The 18841-nt window shown below is 39.2% G+C and overlaps 2 protein-coding genes across 5 annotated transcripts; both read right to left on the minus strand.

The window, feature by feature from the left end:
* Positions 1-1102: 1102 nt before the first annotated feature.
* On the minus strand, positions 1103-8121 carry LOC148417080 (spindle assembly abnormal protein 6 homolog). 2 transcript variants are annotated; one of them, XM_088426491.1, is made up of 16 exons: positions 7886-8121; positions 7011-7071; positions 6671-6750; positions 6481-6585; positions 5522-5690; positions 4677-4742; positions 4454-4573; positions 4198-4389; positions 3010-3204; positions 2861-2950; positions 2126-2305; positions 1839-1920; positions 1699-1778; positions 1557-1621; positions 1391-1482; positions 1103-1296 (listed from the first exon to the last, which is right to left on the minus strand). In XM_088426491.1, exons 1-16 carry the CDS (start codon positions 7945-7947, stop codon positions 1241-1243), a joined length of 1695 nt encoding a protein of 564 aa, XP_088282617.1. In that variant the 5' UTR covers positions 7948-8121; the 3' UTR covers positions 1103-1240. The 2 variants fall into 2 exon arrangements, with proteins under 2 accessions (XP_088282617.1, XP_088282616.1); XM_088426490.1 differs by lacking the exon at positions 7886-8121 and adding an exon at positions 7804-7881.
* A 1024-nt stretch (positions 8122-9145) lies between these two features.
* On the minus strand, positions 9146-15353 carry ift38 (intraflagellar transport 38). 3 transcript variants are annotated; one of them, XM_088426492.1, is made up of 14 exons: positions 15274-15353; positions 14828-14870; positions 14596-14707; positions 14134-14218; positions 13860-14039; positions 13244-13339; positions 13075-13158; positions 12859-12992; positions 11967-12108; positions 11377-11449; positions 11141-11278; positions 10941-10990; positions 10782-10826; positions 9146-9516 (listed from the first exon to the last, which is right to left on the minus strand). In XM_088426492.1, exons 2-14 carry the CDS (start codon positions 14847-14849, stop codon positions 9349-9351), a joined length of 1329 nt encoding a protein of 442 aa, XP_088282618.1. In that variant the 5' UTR covers positions 14850-14870; positions 15274-15353; the 3' UTR covers positions 9146-9348. The 3 variants fall into 3 exon arrangements, with proteins under 3 accessions (XP_088282618.1, XP_088282619.1, XP_088282620.1); XM_088426493.1 differs by lacking the exon at positions 15274-15353 and adding an exon at positions 14997-15142; XM_088426494.1 differs by lacking the exon at positions 10782-10826.
* Positions 15354-18841: the final 3488 nt, after the last annotated feature.

Consider the following 18841-nt stretch of genomic DNA (forward strand, 5'->3'; position numbering starts at 1 on the left):
TTCAAAAGTCAGAATTCTGAAGTTTTTCCTGCTGTTTTTCCATATCTTTTGAAGTGACTGCCTTTTTCTTGCTACTGTCTGGACATCAGAGCAGTGAAGCTGTTCAAGCTGAATGTGAGCAACTGGTTAAGTTAGTGTTAAAATTGGCTAAAATGTATCCACAAAAAACATTTATTTCACACAGTGTGGTTTGTATGATTTTAAAATGATGTTCTTGATCATCGTTGCCATTGTTTTCATGATGTCAATATACGTATAACATTGACAACATCCACTGTCATTGGCCTAGATTTATATTCAGGCCGGAGGAAGCCCTCTCAGCGGCCCAAAAATTTGTCATGGCGCCACCATGTTGAAGAATGAAACAGTTCAAATATGCAATCAGTCCATGCAACAGAGGTTGGCTTTGGCCTCCAGCCACATTGCGGTTTATAGATATAGAATGAAAGTGGTTTTCACCAGCTGCAACATCTGCATTCCTTCCAAATGCACTGTGCAGAGCAGCCCTTTATCATTTTAGTCTGTTCAATTATTTACCCTTCATTGGACTCCTTGCAATTAAAAAAAAAAAAAGCTATACTGGAATACACAGAAGACCAAAAAGGATATTTGACTTGATATATCTTTGTTTAAATGTACTTTTCAACAATATACAGTACAATATTTACCCCTGCTATTATTGAGGAATTGGGACCAGGCCCAATTGCAAAACTCTACATATAATTAGCACTAACTGTTTATAAGATATATAGCATGATTTTGCCTGTCCGGCCCACTTGAAAATATATTATTCTTCCATGCTACCCCTGAGCTAAAATGAGTTTGACTCACCTGGCCTAAGATAAGCTACGGCAATGACTTCATGGTGTTCCAGCCTGCTCTTGATGGATGAAACCTAACCCTAACCCCCAAACATGTATGAGAATGGGAGACTTCGAATCGCTTCTCATTTTTTTCTTTTTGCTTGGAGACCCTCTACACTTTTGTAATTTTCTGATTAAATTTGAATAATAAAAAAGTTTTTTTCCATCACTCTTTTGCATGCGTCTTATTTTAGAAGTGTGTCATATTTCAGGAGAAAAAAAAGATTTTAGCAAGAAAGTGGTTTTACTTTGAGAAAAAGGTTTCTTTTCGGAACAGTGACAGTTTACACAAAATTCTTCAACACGTCATATTTTCGCACATTCACACATTTTCATTTGTTTTTTTCTCTTGGAAATTCCAAACTTTTTTGCCACTCCTACTCAGGGAAGTACGCCGATGCCACAGAAGATTTGCTGCGCGGGGGTGGCAACTCTGACAAGGAGAGAAAAGAAACAGCCGTTTAATGCGAAAGACACAGTGGAATGTCGTGCGACATCGTGATGCCACATCGATTGTGTGATGTCACCTTCAGGAAGGAGCGTGCTGGGAGGAGCCTCAAAGGGGCTGCTTTCCTCCCGCTTCCCAAAGTATTTGGCGTCCAGACCGCCGACGCTCACTCTGTTTATGACAAAAAGTCCTGCTATGTTTTCATTTTAATTGGCCTTTATGAAGAACAAATAGACTAAACTCACGTGTGTTGACGTTGAAGGACGTCAGGCGTGGCGGCATATGTGGCGCGAGGATAAAAGTGCGCTTCCTGGGGGACAAAGCAAAATATGAGTGATAGCCAGCGCTCAGTACAGGAGGTCCAAGACCACGACCACGCTCTCTTACTTGAACAGCTGTCGGATGTTTTTTCGGAAACATCCTGGAGAACTCCATCTCGTTGAGCTTTTGGTTCAACCAGCAGATAACTGATAACAATGTGACGAGTCAGGCAGCTGCGCACTTCAAACAAGGTGGACGCTCCTCACCTTTCTCTTTTTTCTCTAGCAACTCCTCATTCTCGCCGAGCTTCTGTTTGCTCGACTCCAGCTGCTCCTTTAGGGTTGCAAGCTGACAAACGTGCACACAAACAGACAAGCGAGCAAAAGCCCGCACAGGTAAAAACACACACGTGTGAGTGGAAATCCACATAACAATTGTTTGCGGCAAATACGTTGTGAGTAGGTGTGGCAACATAAGAAGGCCGTCCTGTTGCTTCAGAGGAGCGACGCACGCACCCACGAGTGTTGATCCCCCGACGTGGGTAGCATCTCACCTCCTGCTCCTTGTTGTGCAACTGTCGCCGAGCATCTCCTGCTTCTTCCTGGGCTCGGTCCAGATTGGCCGACGTCTCACTTAGTAAGTCCTGCTGGCGCAGCACTGCAGCGCTCTTCAGTTTCTCTTTCTCAAGCTGAACTCCCAGGTCACGCTGATATTTTTTTATTATCTCATTGCCCTGAGGACGTCGACACATGTCACATACACACCCTGTGACATTCAAACTGTCGTCTAATAATATTAGCCCTTATTGGCTATATTCCCCCCAAATTTTACACAAAACTCTGTGGTCTCATGAGACAGTAAGTGCTTTTCCTTGTTGGGAGTAACTAAGATATCGTAACTGCACTGGTAATTGTCTAGATAGAGCTCTGACTCCCAAGTACGGCTTAAGTGGAAATGAAGGACATAGGCAAACACATTCCTAATCCACCATGTATTACGATCAGAAATCATTAGGACATAGGCATCAAAGTCCAGTCCTCGAGAGCGAGTATCCTGCAATTTTTTTTATGCTTCCCTGCCAAGCACACCTGGTTCAAATGATTAGGATCATTTTCAAGCTTCTGCAGAGCTTGCTGAAGAGTTAATCATTGGAGTCAGTCGTTCTGGGGAGAGAGAGAGGAACCTGGAAAACACGAAGGACTCCTGCTCTCGAGGACCGGAGCTTGACACCTGTACATTTGGAGAAAGTTTCCGCTTTTTGTTGCCCTTTGTGTGATTGTGGACAAACCTTCTTCACATCTGCCAAATAAAACTTCACGTCAGCTTCAAGTTTTCGTATCTGCGCTTCTTTGGCGTCAACACTGTCCTTGAGGGATTCCTGCCCAAAGGAAGCCGGTGTGAGGTAGCCTTCTCAGGTCAGAGTCGGGCGGCACCAACCTCCTTGAGCAACGCGGCCTTTAGCTGCTTCTGGGCTTGATTTCTTGTGTGCTCCATTTCTTGGGCATCCTGCTCCATCGTGGCCAGGCGCGTCTGAAGGTGCTTGGTCAACCGTGCTGAATTTTGCAGCGCTGCATCGAGGGAGTCTTTCTGGCTCTGCAGTGATGCCAGCTGTTGCTTGGCAAGCTGGCACTCCTAAACACACGCGAGCACGCACACACACAAATATAAGTCCACTCTGACCTCTGTCAAAAACCTCTTGTGAATTTTGTCTAAGTCCTTGTTGTCCAATAGTAAGTTGTGCATTAAAAAATACGGAAACATTAGAATATTTGTGCAATTAACCATGTCAGCAATGTAATGCTACATTTACTCAGAGCTGCAAAGATTAATCGACAACTGATTATGAAATTCATCGATAACCATTTTATATCATCCAGTAATCCTTTTGAGACCTACAATAGTTTAAACTTACTTTAATCTTTCATCAGTTTCAATCATTCTCCAAGTAAGCAGACTTATATAATATTTGTCTTGTATTAAAACGTTTTTGCCGGGGGTTTTTTTCTGGACATTATGGACTAACCCAGTAACTGAAACTTACTTTGCTTATTGTATGTCACTGCACTGTCATAGTAAAAGAAAAAAAAACATGTTGGAATACAAAGACAGCAATAAAAATATTTAAACTGCAATACATCAAGTAATCAAAATAATAATTGACAGATTATTAAAATACCATTTGCAATCCTGCTGACTTGTGGTATATGCACACATTATAAATAGTAAAAACTCCCCTGATGTGAAAAGCAAATGGATTTTAACCCTAGTGATGGGCTAGCAGGTTGAGGACTGCAGTCTGAAAAGGACTAATGCTTAATTGAACATCTATCTATGCCAGTGGCAAATCATGGCAGCCAGAATTACCTAATTCTCGTCCACTCCATGACACAAAGCACACAAAACCTGCGCACCCACCCGCCATCTTCCTTTGTGTTGAATACACCAGGGCCGCTACTTTTATGCTTGGCGGTATGTTCCATTTTTCCTCATTTAAAATATGCTATCTAGCTAAAAGCTTGCGGAAAAAGACATCATTCTTGTTGTTAAAAAGCTAATTTCAAAGAGAAATTTGTTGTGGACTTTCCATTATTTATTTTTTAAATAAAATAAGCACTGTGACCTTACCTCCACGGCACTCGCCAGCTTGGACGTGAGGTCCCTGATGACGGTCTCCTTCTTGGATGTCGTCTCGCTCAGCTCCCGGTTGGAGGTTTCCAGCTGGGTCAGGCGGTTCTGCAACTGCTGGCTGCTGAGCTGGTGAGCACTCTCCAGGTCCTGGCGCTGCTGCCACATCTGCAGGCGCAGGCGCTCCTCCTCCTGGCAAAGGCAGTCATTACTGGGCGTCACGGGGCGACTCACAAAGGGGAGCGGGGGGTCTCACCTTGGCCGCCTTCTCCCGCTCAGACCGCAGTTCATCGGCGTGGCGGCTGGAAAGTGAGCTGTTCTTATGAGACCAGTCCAAACTAAGTCGCTCTAGCTCCTTGGCCTTCTCTGACAGTGCCTGACAAGACATTACAATATGGAACCTGAATCGAGTCTCATTTTTAAGAGTGACTTCTGGACAGCGCGATTCTGCTTTGGCTATGCCCATAAAAAGGACGAACCTGCTCAGCGTGACTGAGATCCTCTTCGGTCTTTTGAAGTTTGACTTCAAGTGCTTCTTTGTCGGCCTGACACATGGGAAAACAACGTGATGTCAATGGCTGATGCTTGGAAAGGTGGCCATAAGCTTCAGCAACACTTAAAGGAAAAGCGGTCTCATTTCACTTCATATGACAGGCAATTTATGTTGACGATGCCAAATAACCGCCCATGCGTGCACTAATCTTAGTGGTGCGTTAGACATCTTGTTAACATTAAGCCCCTATCCCATTGAGGAGCGAACCGTGGTGAGAATCAGCAAAGAAAGTTGCTTTTTCGACCTTGTCGGGTTTTCGTTCAAGGTCACAATTGTTCTTAAAATGTTCTGAAATAGTCTCAATGACTCCGAAACTGTCTTGACTGGTTTAGGTGTCGCAAGTGAGTTTTAATGCTCAAAATGACTAGTCCCTGATGTGGATGCGTATTCACTGGTGTTGATTTTTGTTAACCATGCACTTCTGTACATTCATGAATATTTTTTTTCCAGCACAGAGATGGACAAAGCATGTATTTTAATTTGCTTCTCAGTCATTTTTCGTTGTACAAATAATTTACATTGAAAAAGTGCATAGAATAATTGCTTAATTCAAATAAACTACAAATAAAATTCAAAATTAAGAATTCATTTATCCCAATACTCAACTTTAGGTACACATTTTAAGATCTTTTCCTCTCATTCACCAATGAGCTGGCTCATCTGTTCAATTTGAAAAGTTGCATCAGTACCCACCACTACTCTGGTTTTGCCACCTGATGTCGAAGTGAGGAGGCTCTCCATAATAAAAGTGAGGGTGTGATGGCACGTCACCTTAAGAGTGGCAATAGAGGCGGCGAGGTAGTCTGTGATGTGTTTGTCAGAGCCCTGCATCAGCCGCAAGGATAACATGGTTATATCTTTGAAGGAGTTGGTCTCCATCACGTTGAGGTGGGCAGGGCCAATCAGGGAGGCTGAATCACATGTCAGGAGCAGCTGGAACCTACAGAGCAACAACAAGAAAAAAAAAAACTGAATAGTTATTGTTATGGGGCAGAAAGTTGAAGTTATGCAAGTTCTTCCGGAAAGCAAGTCGTCAGACAACGTCAACCGTTGGCGTCGTTTTTGCGAAGCATGTCAAAATTATTTGAAACATCCAATGGTGGTGCAAATTAAGGGGGAAAATGAATTCAAAAGTATTTAAAGTATTATTAATTTCCTCAAGAGAAGATAAACTGCTGCTGTTGCACTTTCCTAAAAAGAGATGATTCCAGCTCCTACATGTCTTAATGCTACTTGTGCTTATAGGAATCCTAACTGTCTGACTGTTGAAGCTCTTCCTGTTGACTTGCCAGCATTGTTTTGATTTTTTTTTTTTTAATAGAAACTAAAGATTATTTTCTCTGTTAGCTTTGAGGAGTTTTGGCATTATGATTGTGTGACTGTTGCATTTTATTCAAAAGCCAATCTACTGATGTTGCACTTTCCAAAACAGAAAACATTTGCCTACCTGTCCACTTGTTTTTAAATTTGAGTGACTACATCCTTTTCCTTATTTGATTATTTTTTTCAGATTTTTTAATTAAACACAATAAATGGGTTTTTAGTACACAAAATGATTTGTAGGTAGCAAATAGAGTGAACAAAACAAAACCTCAATGCCTAGTTATTTTTAGCCGAGTTTTACAGCTGTTGCACGACGTGACGTTGGATCGAGACAAAGGCGTGGTGTTGTGTGCTAGGCAGCGGGTGTAATAGTTGGCGATATTGTGAGGAATTAACAAGTGGAGTACCTGGGCTGGCTGCAATTCTGCTCCGACAGACATTTACGAAGAAGCTGCATCAGCATCTCGGGTAAGGATGCAAATTCAAATCGTAGTGCTTGCTGGGCTTTCAAACTGTATACAAGAATGAAAAAAATGTTCATTAAAAAAAATAAATAAATCAGACAGTGTAATTGTGCGCCCTTCTATTTGGGCAAACCTTTGGAAGTCTTCTTCAGATAACGTAAGGCAGAAAAGAAAACGTGGATCAGCATCATCAGTGAGTCTTACCAGGACATCCTGATAAGCAAAGAACAGAAAATGTTTTTCAGATCACGTCACTGACACAGAGTATGGAGTCTTTTTTTGTGTCCCTTAAAAAGGGTGTCATTCAACTCGAATTTCTAAACAGTGACAGAGTGAAAGTCAAATGTTTCTGCGGGTTGTGCATGTAAAGGAAAAGTATAACTAATACGTTGCCTAAACTGTGTGAAAGGGGCTCACTACAGACAGAAAGATGATAAAAGTGAAGATAGGAAACACCCAAATGGTATACTCACTCCTTTGCGGATGGCACTTGTGCTCGACTGGAGCTCAATAGCGATGCGGATATTTTCCTTTCTTTAAAGTAAGAACAAACATCATCACCACACTTTATTTTCATGTTTACTTTATTATTCGAGGTTAAGCCTCTGAGAAACGATTCTTCTCGATGCTGACATGACAGTATAAAACAAAAGCAAATACAGTACAAGATGTATAAAACAAAATGAACACAAAATCAAACCTATATGCACAAATACTAATATATTAATCTGAAATAACCATACCAAAAATTCACAACATAATTCTATTCAGCTAAGGTTTCCTTACAAAACAGTGGTTACACATTCAAAAGTATCACAAATGGCATCACAAATGGCATGACCAAATTACAACTTTTTTACATTAATGATTGCATTATAAATTTATACTAATTAACAAAACCTTGGCTGATTATTAATGAATTTCCCTTTAAATTAACTCTTGTGCGGTACTTAAATTATTTGCTCTTTATATCAAAGGCATTTTACTTCAAAGAGAAGGCGTTGAAAGAAGACACGAGAAGGGTGAAATTTTCCCAGAGGAAGAAAGCATTTAAAAGTTCAATATGGCACGGCCACTTAGTTATCACACTACCAGCTGTGTGCCATGCCTGGGCTGAAAAAACAGTGAGAATAGTGTTGAAGAATATTACCCAAAAACGGTCAAAATAATGCAGGTTTACGTTTAAAGGTATTTTGGCTTGCAACTCAAGCAACAATGCAGGTGCAGGCATATCAACGCACATGAGAACCATAGTCTGAAATGTACCTTTAACCGTGAATCTTTCAAAGAGGACTGCCAAAGTGGCAAATGTAAATTAAACAAAAACAAATTTGTGCCTGTCCGATACCTATCTTCGTTGTGTCGACATCTAATGATAACTTGAATTTCTTGGTTGAAAATTGTCTCCATTGGGGACCGCCGAACCGATTGTATTTCTTCTTCTATGGTGAGATTTTCTTCTTCGTTGGATACGTCCTCTGCAGATTGTCGGAAAGATGTGCAATTTCGCTCTCTGTGGAGAGAGCCGGTGGTGCAACGCAAACGTCCTTTTGTAGTTGTACTGAATTTTCCGGTAATTGATTTAATGTGGGGTATTTTTTCTTCTTCAAATTTATATCCATATTTTGCAGTGTTGCCAATTTACCATAAAGCCAAAAGATGACAAAAAATCCATACAAATATGGCTAATACGGTACAACGAGGTTTTATAATGAAATGAAAACAGCATATAACCTTTTGTGAAACAAAAACATATCAAATCGTTTAGAACATAGCATACTTGCCCAAGTCACTTTTAAATGTTCTAGAAAAACAAGAGAAACCCAATTTTTAGAGAAAACACTGGTATTCCCATTGCATCCTTTCCCTTTTGCTTACAGTACATGTTCACATGTCTTGTTAAGGTTACAGCATCCCTCCAAAATATGCCAAAGTGTCTTCTTTTTTTTTTTTTTGTCAAAAATGTTGAAAAATGGCTTGGGCAAAATAATAATGGGGCTGAAGAAATGAAATATATTTGACATTAGAATTTGATTGTAGTGCCCTGATTCAAAACCCTGTCACGAGTCACGAGATAACGCAAATGAATGATTGTTGTTATTATTACCGGTAACTACTGTACATCGTAAAGAATTATTCATTCATTAGTTTTAAATGACAGTTCAGTGGTACTGACAACGGGCCAACGTTTTGCTAACAGACAATGTCAATGGGACAGCTGATGAATCTTACTTGCATTACACCCAGCCTATAAACATTATTATTTGTTCCTGTATGTTATTGTGTATTTTTTTCCTAATTTGAAATAAGTTAAAAATATATTTGAAAAATACAGTCAATAAATAAAATATACAATTGATGTGAAATCAGATCAAAAGTCACAACAATGAACTGATGTAACTTATGTAGGATATTTTTCTTAACGGCAAGGAGTTCTTAAAAATATACTTCTATGTGTATTTTTGTTTAAAAAAAATCTCCAGTGTTTTGTAGCAAAACATGTGATGGCTCATAAATATGATGGCCCTGTGAGGCAGATGTGCCAACCACTCCTCCACCGATCTGACCTTTGTTAAATGTGTGTAAAATAAAGAACATCAAATTGTAGTTTAAAGTACAGAACACCAAATAAATTTATAGAGTAAATGAACAAATATCAAGAGGTATTGTATATTGATGCATTAGTCTTCCACAATGAATTTTTAGTATATTACAAGTAAAAAAAAACAAATCTAAGATGAGCTGGAATGTAAAATAAACAATATATGACAGACCACATCTATATTTGAGAAAAAAGGGCATGTTTGTCATTTAAAAATCATTGTCGCTTTCATCGAAAAGAGGGGGCCTCGTTCGTCCCCTGGATGTGTGAGTTGCCCTGGCCAAATGGTCTTCCAGACTGTCATCATCTAATTTGCTCTCATCCTCGCCTTCTTCCTCTTCATCATCTTCATCCGCCTCTATATCACTCTCCTCTGACTGAAATAGAAAAAAAGACATAAATGTTTTCACATAAGACATACATACCAGTGGCATTAACCCCGGTTACCGCTGACATTATCTACCCTAATTACTATATTCAACAAATCTATGCGGCTCTACTCTACTTTATTCACTGTTTTTGGTCCCTGCTGCTTTGTGGTTCCAAAATGTAACTGCCGTAAATTACCTTTCCCCCTACAAAAGAAATGATAGGATCAGAGTGAAAACTGTAAAAAAGACGAATGGGCTTGTGTGATTTTGTATGAACGCTCATCAAATCGATGAGAATTGAACCAGATGGGCTTCATTGGTTTTTACGAAAAAAAAAAAAGAAAAAAATGTGAGGCAATTTCGTTTTTTCTTTTGAGGATTTCACCTCTTTTAGAAAAAAAATCCTCTCACAGAGCCCAGAGATGCTATTGTAGAAAGATAAGTGAGAGCCAGTGCGAAGAAATTAGGGAATTACGTTTATGACATTACTGATAGTGGCGTCCTAAACGACACAAGATTTTCATTGCATTGCATTTTGCATTCCCTTTTATCATTCATGTTGAGATGTGTGCTCTGATTGTGCTGTTTGTTGTGAGGAGTAATGTGCTTAATGTGTGCCAATGTTTCAGTTTGTACATGTTTTGTGTTGTATGACCTTCATTTCCTGCATTGTCTGAAACATTGTATCACATCATAAAGGTTGGCAGCACGAGCAGAAGAGCAGAATGTGACGCCAACAATAAAAGTATTGCGAGCATAATGCATTTGCTGTGATGTCGGACTGGCGTTCTGACAAAAGAAATAAACACATAATGAGACCTTGAGATTGACATGATCCACCTTGATGCTTCTTTATTCGACAAAAGGTCATAAAGGTTCGAATGTTATTGGGTACGTCACCGAACCATGATTCGCTTTGCGGCTGCACTGACTAGGAAGTTTCTGTTCATTTTGCCCAGGGTGTGTCCATGTACCGACAGGACTGTAAATGAAGAGAATAGCTGAAGAAAATATTTTAGGGAAGCGTAGAGCCGGGTAGATACCGTTCATGGAAACATAACTTTAATAGTATTATCTTGACGGGATGAATCACTAAAGAAAATTATTATTAAGACTAAATAATCTTGATAATATCTTGAAACTAAAAGTGCAAACAGTGTACGAATTAAAAAAATAATCTTAATTGGAAATTTAGAAACTTTCAGGGTGGGTAATCTAATTTTAATCTACAAAGGCAAATACATCCATTTAGGCAAAGGCCCTGCACAGACCTGTCGCTCTTCTTGCTTTGGCCTTCTGGAAATGGCTAATTTGGGCTTTACAAGGGGAGTGCAGAAATGGATGAGAAAAAAAAACAGCTTTAAAAGAAATGTCAGAAGACAGAAATAATAGCTGTATGCACTGTATTTGACAGTGAAAAAAACATTTACCTCATCGCTGTCACCTCCCTGCATGTTCCCAATAAATCTTGTTCCCCTTTCTGGAAGAGAAAACATACATACATCGTATTGTTGGTATTAGTTCTTTGTTGCACCTTGCATCTGAATTAAACAAATAACATGAATGAGATTTAGACCCGCAGAGCAGTGCAAGTTAAACTAAAGCTAAAAAAAAAATCAAAATGACATACTGAACAAATTGCTCATTTGTTGGGCAGTCATCAAGCCGTTGCGAGTAGGACGCGGATTGGAGGGCCGAGACTCTTCCAACTCACTGTTCATGTCACCTTCATCCTCAAGGACATCCATGTCAGAATCCAGATCTTTCACTGAAACAAATTAGATTATTAAAATTAGATGACTCAAGTTTCCAGTTGAGTGGCTGTCAACTCTATCTTTTTTTAATGTAAATTTTTGGGGTTCTCACGTGAACTCCTCATTAAATCTCTGTCCTCTTCTTTCAGATTTTGCTGCATCACCCTCAAATTGTTTTCAGCCTCCTGCCAGAAAAACAATATACAATGAGTGAGTCAGAAAGGGGAGACACACAGAGTAGACTTATTAGCCCGCAGATTTATACGATCAAATTTATTCCATCCATCCATCCATCTTCTGCAGTGCTATTCTATCATTTTGTTTGAAAATAAAATAGATTGAGCCCACCGCCAAAGCGGCAGATAGGGCCTCTAGACGGCTGTGGCTCAAGAGAGGCGAACCATGTAATTTTGTTAGCTAGCGTGCCATCTGGACACAAGCTGGGGTCAGATCAGCCCCAGCTGGGTCACCTAGATGAGGGTGTATGATGTTGAAAGACCCGAAACACCTAATGATTCCAGAAACATCACTGATGATGTGTCCAGCTGCCTTAGCAAATGTATTCCTCCAACCAAATGGAGAAAATATGTTTGTAGTTACCAAAAATAGTTTTAATTTTGACATTTTAGAGCTGTCATTTTAATTTCTTGCTAAAGCAATATTTTTTCTCAAGTGTACCATACCATATCGGCAGTCACCCACCTCAAAACGCTCTTGCTCCAGCTGATGGTAATCTTCTAGCTGAGACTCCAGGAAACAAAGGTTTTTGAACTTTGCCACGTAGACCTCATACTGCTTTTGCAGGTCTTCTTCAATCTTTTCATATTCATCCATGAATGCTGGCCTAACAGATTTGAAAGAAGAACTATTCAAGAATATCTTCTGCTCCCATGACTAAAAACATTTTTGCCCCCCCAAAAAAATAGGGAAAAAGTCTTTACTCTAACTTTCGTTTTCTTGCTTACATTGACAATGTTGCACAAAGCACATAAACAATAACTTTGCTATGTAATTTACACAAAGAATTCATCAAATTGTAAACAGAATCATTTGGTTCTTTTTAACTGGTCATTGCTAGTGTGTGTGGCTGCTATAGGCAGACTTTACTTGCGACCTTGTTTTTTTTTCTGCGTAGACAAACCTTTAACCTGTATACATGCTGAGAAAAAAATGATTTAATGTTGCTGAAAGTTGGTTTGTATTGTTATTGCCTTTTGTCAATGTTAAAAAGTATGCAGTTTAGGTTTCTTATACAACTTTCATAAATAATAATATTATTTAAGGTTAGCGTGGCAAGCGAGGGCGGGGCCGCAAAATGTTTCCTCTTTTCTGGAGGTGCTGGGGCTTTGCAAAATACAGTATAATAGAGAAGCACTGATGTAGAGCCACATTTGCATGATGGTTGAATCAACATTAATATACAGTCTGCTACGAAAACCTAAAGTTGATTAAACATGGAAATCACTGACCACTTTTTGTATGATTTCAATGTCAAGCTTCACCACGATTTCAATATTTCTGCCTAACTCTATTTCAACGTTGATTTACCCATATTTTGCTATCTGACATATTTTTGGCAGCATTGTTCACTGACCGGACACTCTGCAGTGTTTGAAGTCGCTTGCGACTCCTCTCCAGTTCCTCTTTCTTCTTTTCTATCTTGGCATCCAGACTGGCTTCATCAGAAACAATATTATTCAGCATTTCTTTAGTTTTCTCCACCATTTCCTTGATAACAAACACATAAACGACTGTTTAAAAACATTAATTGAAATAGCAGTACCACAGAACTCCAAACTGCAATACGGACCAAAGCCTCCCTGATGGCTATTCTCAGGGCCTTCTCAGTCACATCCATTTCCAGAGGTCTTGCAATTGCTGCAGTTCTCTTTTCCTGAACATTAAAAAAAAAACAAAAAAAAAAACATGACTAAAGATAAGAAGGCATCATCATTCATTTACAGTGTGATTGCAATTACCCTAAGTTCCACCTCCTTGCCCAGTAAATCATACAATGATGCTCCTTTGGAGGTGACCTCTGATGCCAGGTGCCGTGCCGCTTTCAGGTCAGAAATCTAAAAGGAAGACACAGGGAGACTTACTACAACTATTGATGAAGGTAAAATTCGGACTTAACTCACCTTAATGATCAAAACAATGTGGGTTGAGGGGCAGGTGCACACATACAAATTCCAATACAGCGATATTCATACTCATTATTTAGTATTTGAAATAATTGTACTGCACTAAAAGTATTTCCCATAGCTTGGGTGAGAAGACTAAAATATATGTTGGCATATTTGTACAAAGTCTTGTCATTTCACTTTGACACTATGACATCTTAGTAAAAAATAATGTCCTTTAGCAACATAAAATGTCAACTTTATTTTTGTAACATGATCACATTATTACGTTTGCCATTTTCCATGTGGCCCTAACACTTTCAAAATAAATAAAAAATAATTCAAAGTTTTCTTTAGTGCATTAGTCTAAAGTGACCTTTTTTTTGCCTGATTCCTATCAAAAAGTTTGCGATATTCTATATATAATATGCAATGAATACAATGACTTCACTTGTGTGAATTATCATCTTACCCGTGAACCAAAGTCCAACTTAAACTTGCTGCTGTCCTCTTCAACCCTATCTTCCAGGCCCATCTGCTTGGTCTTCATAGCACTGTACAGCACCGATGTGATCTTCAACATTTCTTTGACTGCATAGCCGTCAGCTTGGTAGAGACGCTTGGTGTTCAGCTTGATGTGAGCTTTGGTTGCCTGCAGCAATGACAGAGATGTGAGCAGCAGGTCCTACATTGCATTTTACTACAACACCTTCTACTACAAGTACATTGTTTTATAATTTTGTTACCATGAACTGAGCCACAGCCTTTATAAAGAATACTCTGTCTGACTCTGTGTCCACATCTGGAGGAATATCCATCTGAGGTTCATATCTACATTTTGGCAAAGGGGACAAAACAACAATGTTTCTTGAAGGAGACATTAAAAACTTGACTTCTTGGTTGTTTGTATACTCATTTGCCTCTAATACAAGCCTACACATCAAGTGTTAGGTTAAACTATTGAGCAGTGATTTTTTTTTTTTTTGGACAGAGATCGGTTTTAAATGTATGCACTGTATCCTAATATATTCATGATCACAACATTTAAATACAACATATTTGCACTTCATATTTCTAAAAAATCCTTGTTAATTTCTGTTTCGGTCGGAGGTGCATTGATATTCTAAATAGATGAATGGATGGATGGACTGACGGATAACTTGTATGGGTCTGACGGCACAGATCTACAGACATACAGAAAGATGTACCTTTTGACAAGCCATATCATGATTTCTGCCACCAGATTGAAGTTAGGCGTTCTGAAATTCTCCAGCGAAATCAAGCGTGGATAGCCCAAAGCTCTCATCATTTCGGTGAAATCTGCCGTTGTAAAGTTGTAGAACATTAACAAATGCCGAACATAGGTACGAGTGTACAAAATATCACATTTACATTTTTCCATCTACAGTCTGTATGTATCAGATGGTGAAGAAAGCTTACTTCTCAAATCTCTGAAAGACATTGTGGCTCGTGTTTTCCCTCACTATTTTTAAAGGGAAAAAGAGACAAGTGTAAGTTATTAATTTCGGTCCGAATGATTTAAGCACGCAAAAGATTTTAATACATAAGCACAGTAAAATGATTAGCAGAGAACGTTTGAAAAACGAACATAAGAGCATCGTTGTTGTTACCACATCCACTCTCGCCTCAGATAGGTAGATTTGTTAAAATCGGAGGCAAATATTTGTACATATAATGCAAATTAAGTTTAGCAATTCGAAGCGATTGTGCCTTTGGAGAAGAGGTTAATACAAGAAGCCATCTGAAAGCGTAGTCGTAGCGATTGGGACAACACGCAGTGTATCATTTAACAAATTACATTTTCGCAGGTAAAAATGACCAAATACATGATGTTTCAAGTTTAAATAATTCGCCAGTAGGGTTACCTGTTAATGAGCTAGTCGATCGGTCGCCTTGGAGCTGTACACCGAACAGAAGAACCAATGCTCTTCGTCCAATCAAAAAATACTATGCTGCAATTCAATCCAATGGGAGACGGGAATGTTGAGATATCGATAATATGCTGTTGTAGTGGCGCAACGCGTTCTTTTTTCCGAGCCTTGTTTTGTGATCCGAGTGTAAAAGTCATTAACCTGCCCCCCCCCCCTTTTTTTGCAACCTAATTAAAACCTTGCATATTGTGTTCATGAACTGGCTTCGTCTATTGCCGTCTTTTAAAAAGTGCGAACGTGGGCTGCATTTCTGGGTTTTTGCTCTGCATTTGTTCACAATTTAAGAAAATATATCCATGGTCTTAATATTTATTTATTTTTAATTAAAAACGTGCTACACCATTTATTTGTATAGTGAAACAGTGGTTCAAACCAAGTAGCCTAAAACATTTAAATAACATAGTGCTCGCGGGCACCAGGTACCCCCAAGGACCATTTGAGTGGCTCACAGGCCTGTTCTGCAAATAGCTTATACATGATGTAACATTGTGATTTTCTGGGAATTTTACAAACATTTACACGTGTATTAAATTTAATTTCCACATTACATTATTACATTACATTTACATTACATACAAACAAGATTTACATATTTGTTGTTCATTAATTATTTTGAGGAATTATTACCATGATTGGTGTCTTCACATTAACAGGTATCCCTTTGCATTTCTCAGTACCAAAAAAGTAGCTCTGAGTTTCAAAAAGGTGGGTGACCCCTGATTTAAACATTCCCCCACTGGCGGGGTATTGCGTACACACTTTGCGACCACAGATCAATATATTGATTTAGTTTTCTTGCCCTTATAAAGAATAATAATATAGAAATTACAATAAAAAAATCTTAACCATGATTACACCAGCTGATAACTATATGATCAGGACGATTTGCTACAATTCGCATCTCTGGAGGGTTAAGAGCCAAAATAGTTTTCACTTTATAATGGGCGGAAGAGTATGAGAGCTTGAAGGTGTTTCCAAACTTTTGACTGGTACTATAAATTAAACTACGGAAGTACGTACAAGTATTATATCAGCCACACAGGGGCGACACCGTCCAATGTTTATCAGAAAATTGTCCAAGTATCTGTAAGAACCACACGGAGGCGACACCGTCCATGTTTACAAGAAAAGAGCATTCACTCTTCTTTCCAGCCGCATTGCTACGGCATCATGGAGCAAAGCTGTGAACCTCCCCAAAATGGACCCTCGACGAGAAGCCAATCTCCTGTCCGTGGCCTCGACAGCAAGCGTTTGAAAGAGATGGAAAATGCCGCCCTGCAGACCACTTTAATATCACGAATGGATTCAGAGTCGAGCACGGACACCGCGAGGCCGAGCGAGCATCTGACCGCCGAGGAAGAGCGGCTGAACGATTTGTGCTTGAATGATCGGGCAACCCCCTCGCCGCTCGGCTCAGACGCAGATGCGGAAGCAACTCTTTCGGCTCAAAACGTGGAGACAATGCGCGTTGAAGAGGAGAGGACATTGACGGACCATTTAAACAAACGACTCTTGTCGTCCTTTTTGGAGAAGCTGAACAAAAACGACCTGGCGCTTCCTGGAGTCGAGCGCCTCGACTGCGCTGTCGCCGACGAGGATTCGAATAGGGCCGCAGAAGAGTGGTGACTCACCGGGACGCCCGGCCTGCTTCGCGGAGGGAGCTTCGGGCTCCCCCAAGAAAAGTGTGATGTACTTGATAGCACAGCGTCAGATTCAGCTATCCCGTTGCATTTTTCTTCAAATACATGCTTGAATTTGAACACTAGTAATGGTTGAATACCAACTATTACATTAACCGTATGCTCACCTTTTAAGCAGGACAGATGTAAATTCTCACTTGCTACACAATTTCTCGATTTCTTATTCTGTGTAAAGTTTTTGGCCATTAAGCATCAAAAAGTTCCTAGAGGTTGTACATTCTCCCAACAACTTAAATTATGCCTGAAACCTTTAAACAATTTCGCAAAATAAAGTTTTGAAATCTCAGAGTGGACTATCTGTTGAATACCAGTGGGGGAAAACCTCCACAAGTTAAAGGATAGCAGCATGATTTGATCACATTAAGCACTTTAACTTATTGATGAACTTCAACATCTGCATTCTTAAGCAGAAATGCTTTTTTAATTATTCAGGTGCAAGGATTGAACTTGCTTCATTATGCAGATTCAATTGAACAGCTGCAAAGTTAATTGCATCAAACACTTGAATGAAAATTAACAAATTTAATACTTTATTAATTCTGTTAGGGAAAAACTAGGTAGAGGCTGTAAATATAATGAAATAGAAAAAAGGTGTAATGGTATGTATGATGAAAAATACAGCACCGCATATCACTGGACTCATAAAACTCATAAAAGCTTGTGTGTGGAAAATGTTCAGATTTCCATCCATCCATTTTCTAAAGCAGGCTATCCCCACAAGTGTCGCAGGCTTGCTGTTGCCTATCCCAGCGGGCTTTGGGCAGCAGGCGGGGGACACCCTGAACTGGTTGCCAGCCAATTGCAGGGCACACAGACACGAAGACCCTTTCACCCACCCACCACCACCACCACCATCACCAACACACACACACACACACACACACACACACACACACACACACACACACACAGTATGATGATAGCTCACGCAGGGGCTTTTCTCTTTAGATATTATTTTATTAATATATATATTATTTTATTAAGTTGACTGAATGTTGATTTTGTGCAACAGGCATTTAGTTTTCAGTCTTAAAATGCTACAGTACTGTATTAATGCAGTATATTAATACTGTAAACTAATAGAGTTTATTGTATTTTTTTTTAATCACAGATTTGGTATATACAAATAAAAACATTCACACCAAAATCAATATTTGGTACCATCAGTTACAGCATACTTACTTTTCTAAAACAGGTTCCACCAATTTGAATTGCTAAATCATCTGAAATATATTTGGTTAGTTCAACACAATTTGTGTTATTTTTAATGTTGTAGGTTCAAGAAAAAGCTTGTTTCAAATATGATCCTGTCAATAGTTGCTCATGAAAATATTTGATTTTGACTTGGCTGAAATTGGCAAACAAGCAAGAGAGAAGACAAAGCTTGTGTTTGTCTTATTGCGGCAACTAGAAACTGAACACTCTCCAGCAGCTGTATCCCTTTATTGAACCTCATTTTCAGATATTGTGATGGGCAGACATGGCAGAATTATAACATTCCTGATCATTCTTCACCTCTTATATTCACTTGGTTTGATCATTCTTTCATCAATCTGTCAAGACAAATACTAGAAACAGTTTGGATAGTCTACAATAGTCTCCCTTCAGGGCACTTGGTGTTTCAAATTTGGTCAGTAGAAATTCAAGGAAATGACATCATTTTGTTTTATCATCATTACATGGCACATTATTATCATTTCATTCTATTTAATTCATGTCTCTTAAACATTATGATTATTGTTAATCACATACCATAGATATGGCTCTTTGCCCTTAAAATGGCTGCGTAGTCATGTGAAAGT

The sequence above is a fragment of the Hippichthys cyanospilos genome, chromosome 10, assembly GCF_059441005.1.
Source record: "Hippichthys cyanospilos isolate Australia breed blue-spotted pipefish chromosome 10, RoL_Hcya_1.0, whole genome shotgun sequence".
In the NCBI taxonomy this organism is placed as follows: Eukaryota; Metazoa; Chordata; class Actinopteri; order Syngnathiformes; family Syngnathidae; genus Hippichthys; species Hippichthys cyanospilos.

Bases quoted from the DNA above. Each gene is read 5' to 3' on its own strand.
- LOC148417080 (XM_088426491.1), bottom strand. From the start codon at position 7,947: ATGGAGACAATTTTCAACCAAGAAATTCAAGTTATCATTAGATGTCGA. The intron at 3,205-4,197 runs GTAAGGTCACAG...GCGTGTGTTTAG, and splicing joins AGCTGGCGAGTGCCGTGGAG to GAGTGCCAGCTTGCCAAGCA. The intron at 2,951-3,009 runs GTTGGTGCCGCC...TCCTTTGGGCAG, and splicing joins AGGCCGCGTTGCTCAAGGAG to GAATCCCTCAAGGACAGTGT.
- ift38 (XM_088426492.1), bottom strand. From the start codon at position 14,849: ATGTCTTTCAGAGATTTGAGAA. The intron at 11,450-11,966 runs GTGGGTGACTGC...TTTTTCTGGCAG, and splicing joins TGGAGCAAGAGCGTTTTGAG to GAGGCTGAAAACAATTTGAG. The intron at 9,517-10,781 runs GTCTGTGCAGGG...TTTCTATTTCAG, and splicing joins CAAAGCAAGAAGAGCGACAG to TCAGAGGAGAGTGATATAGA.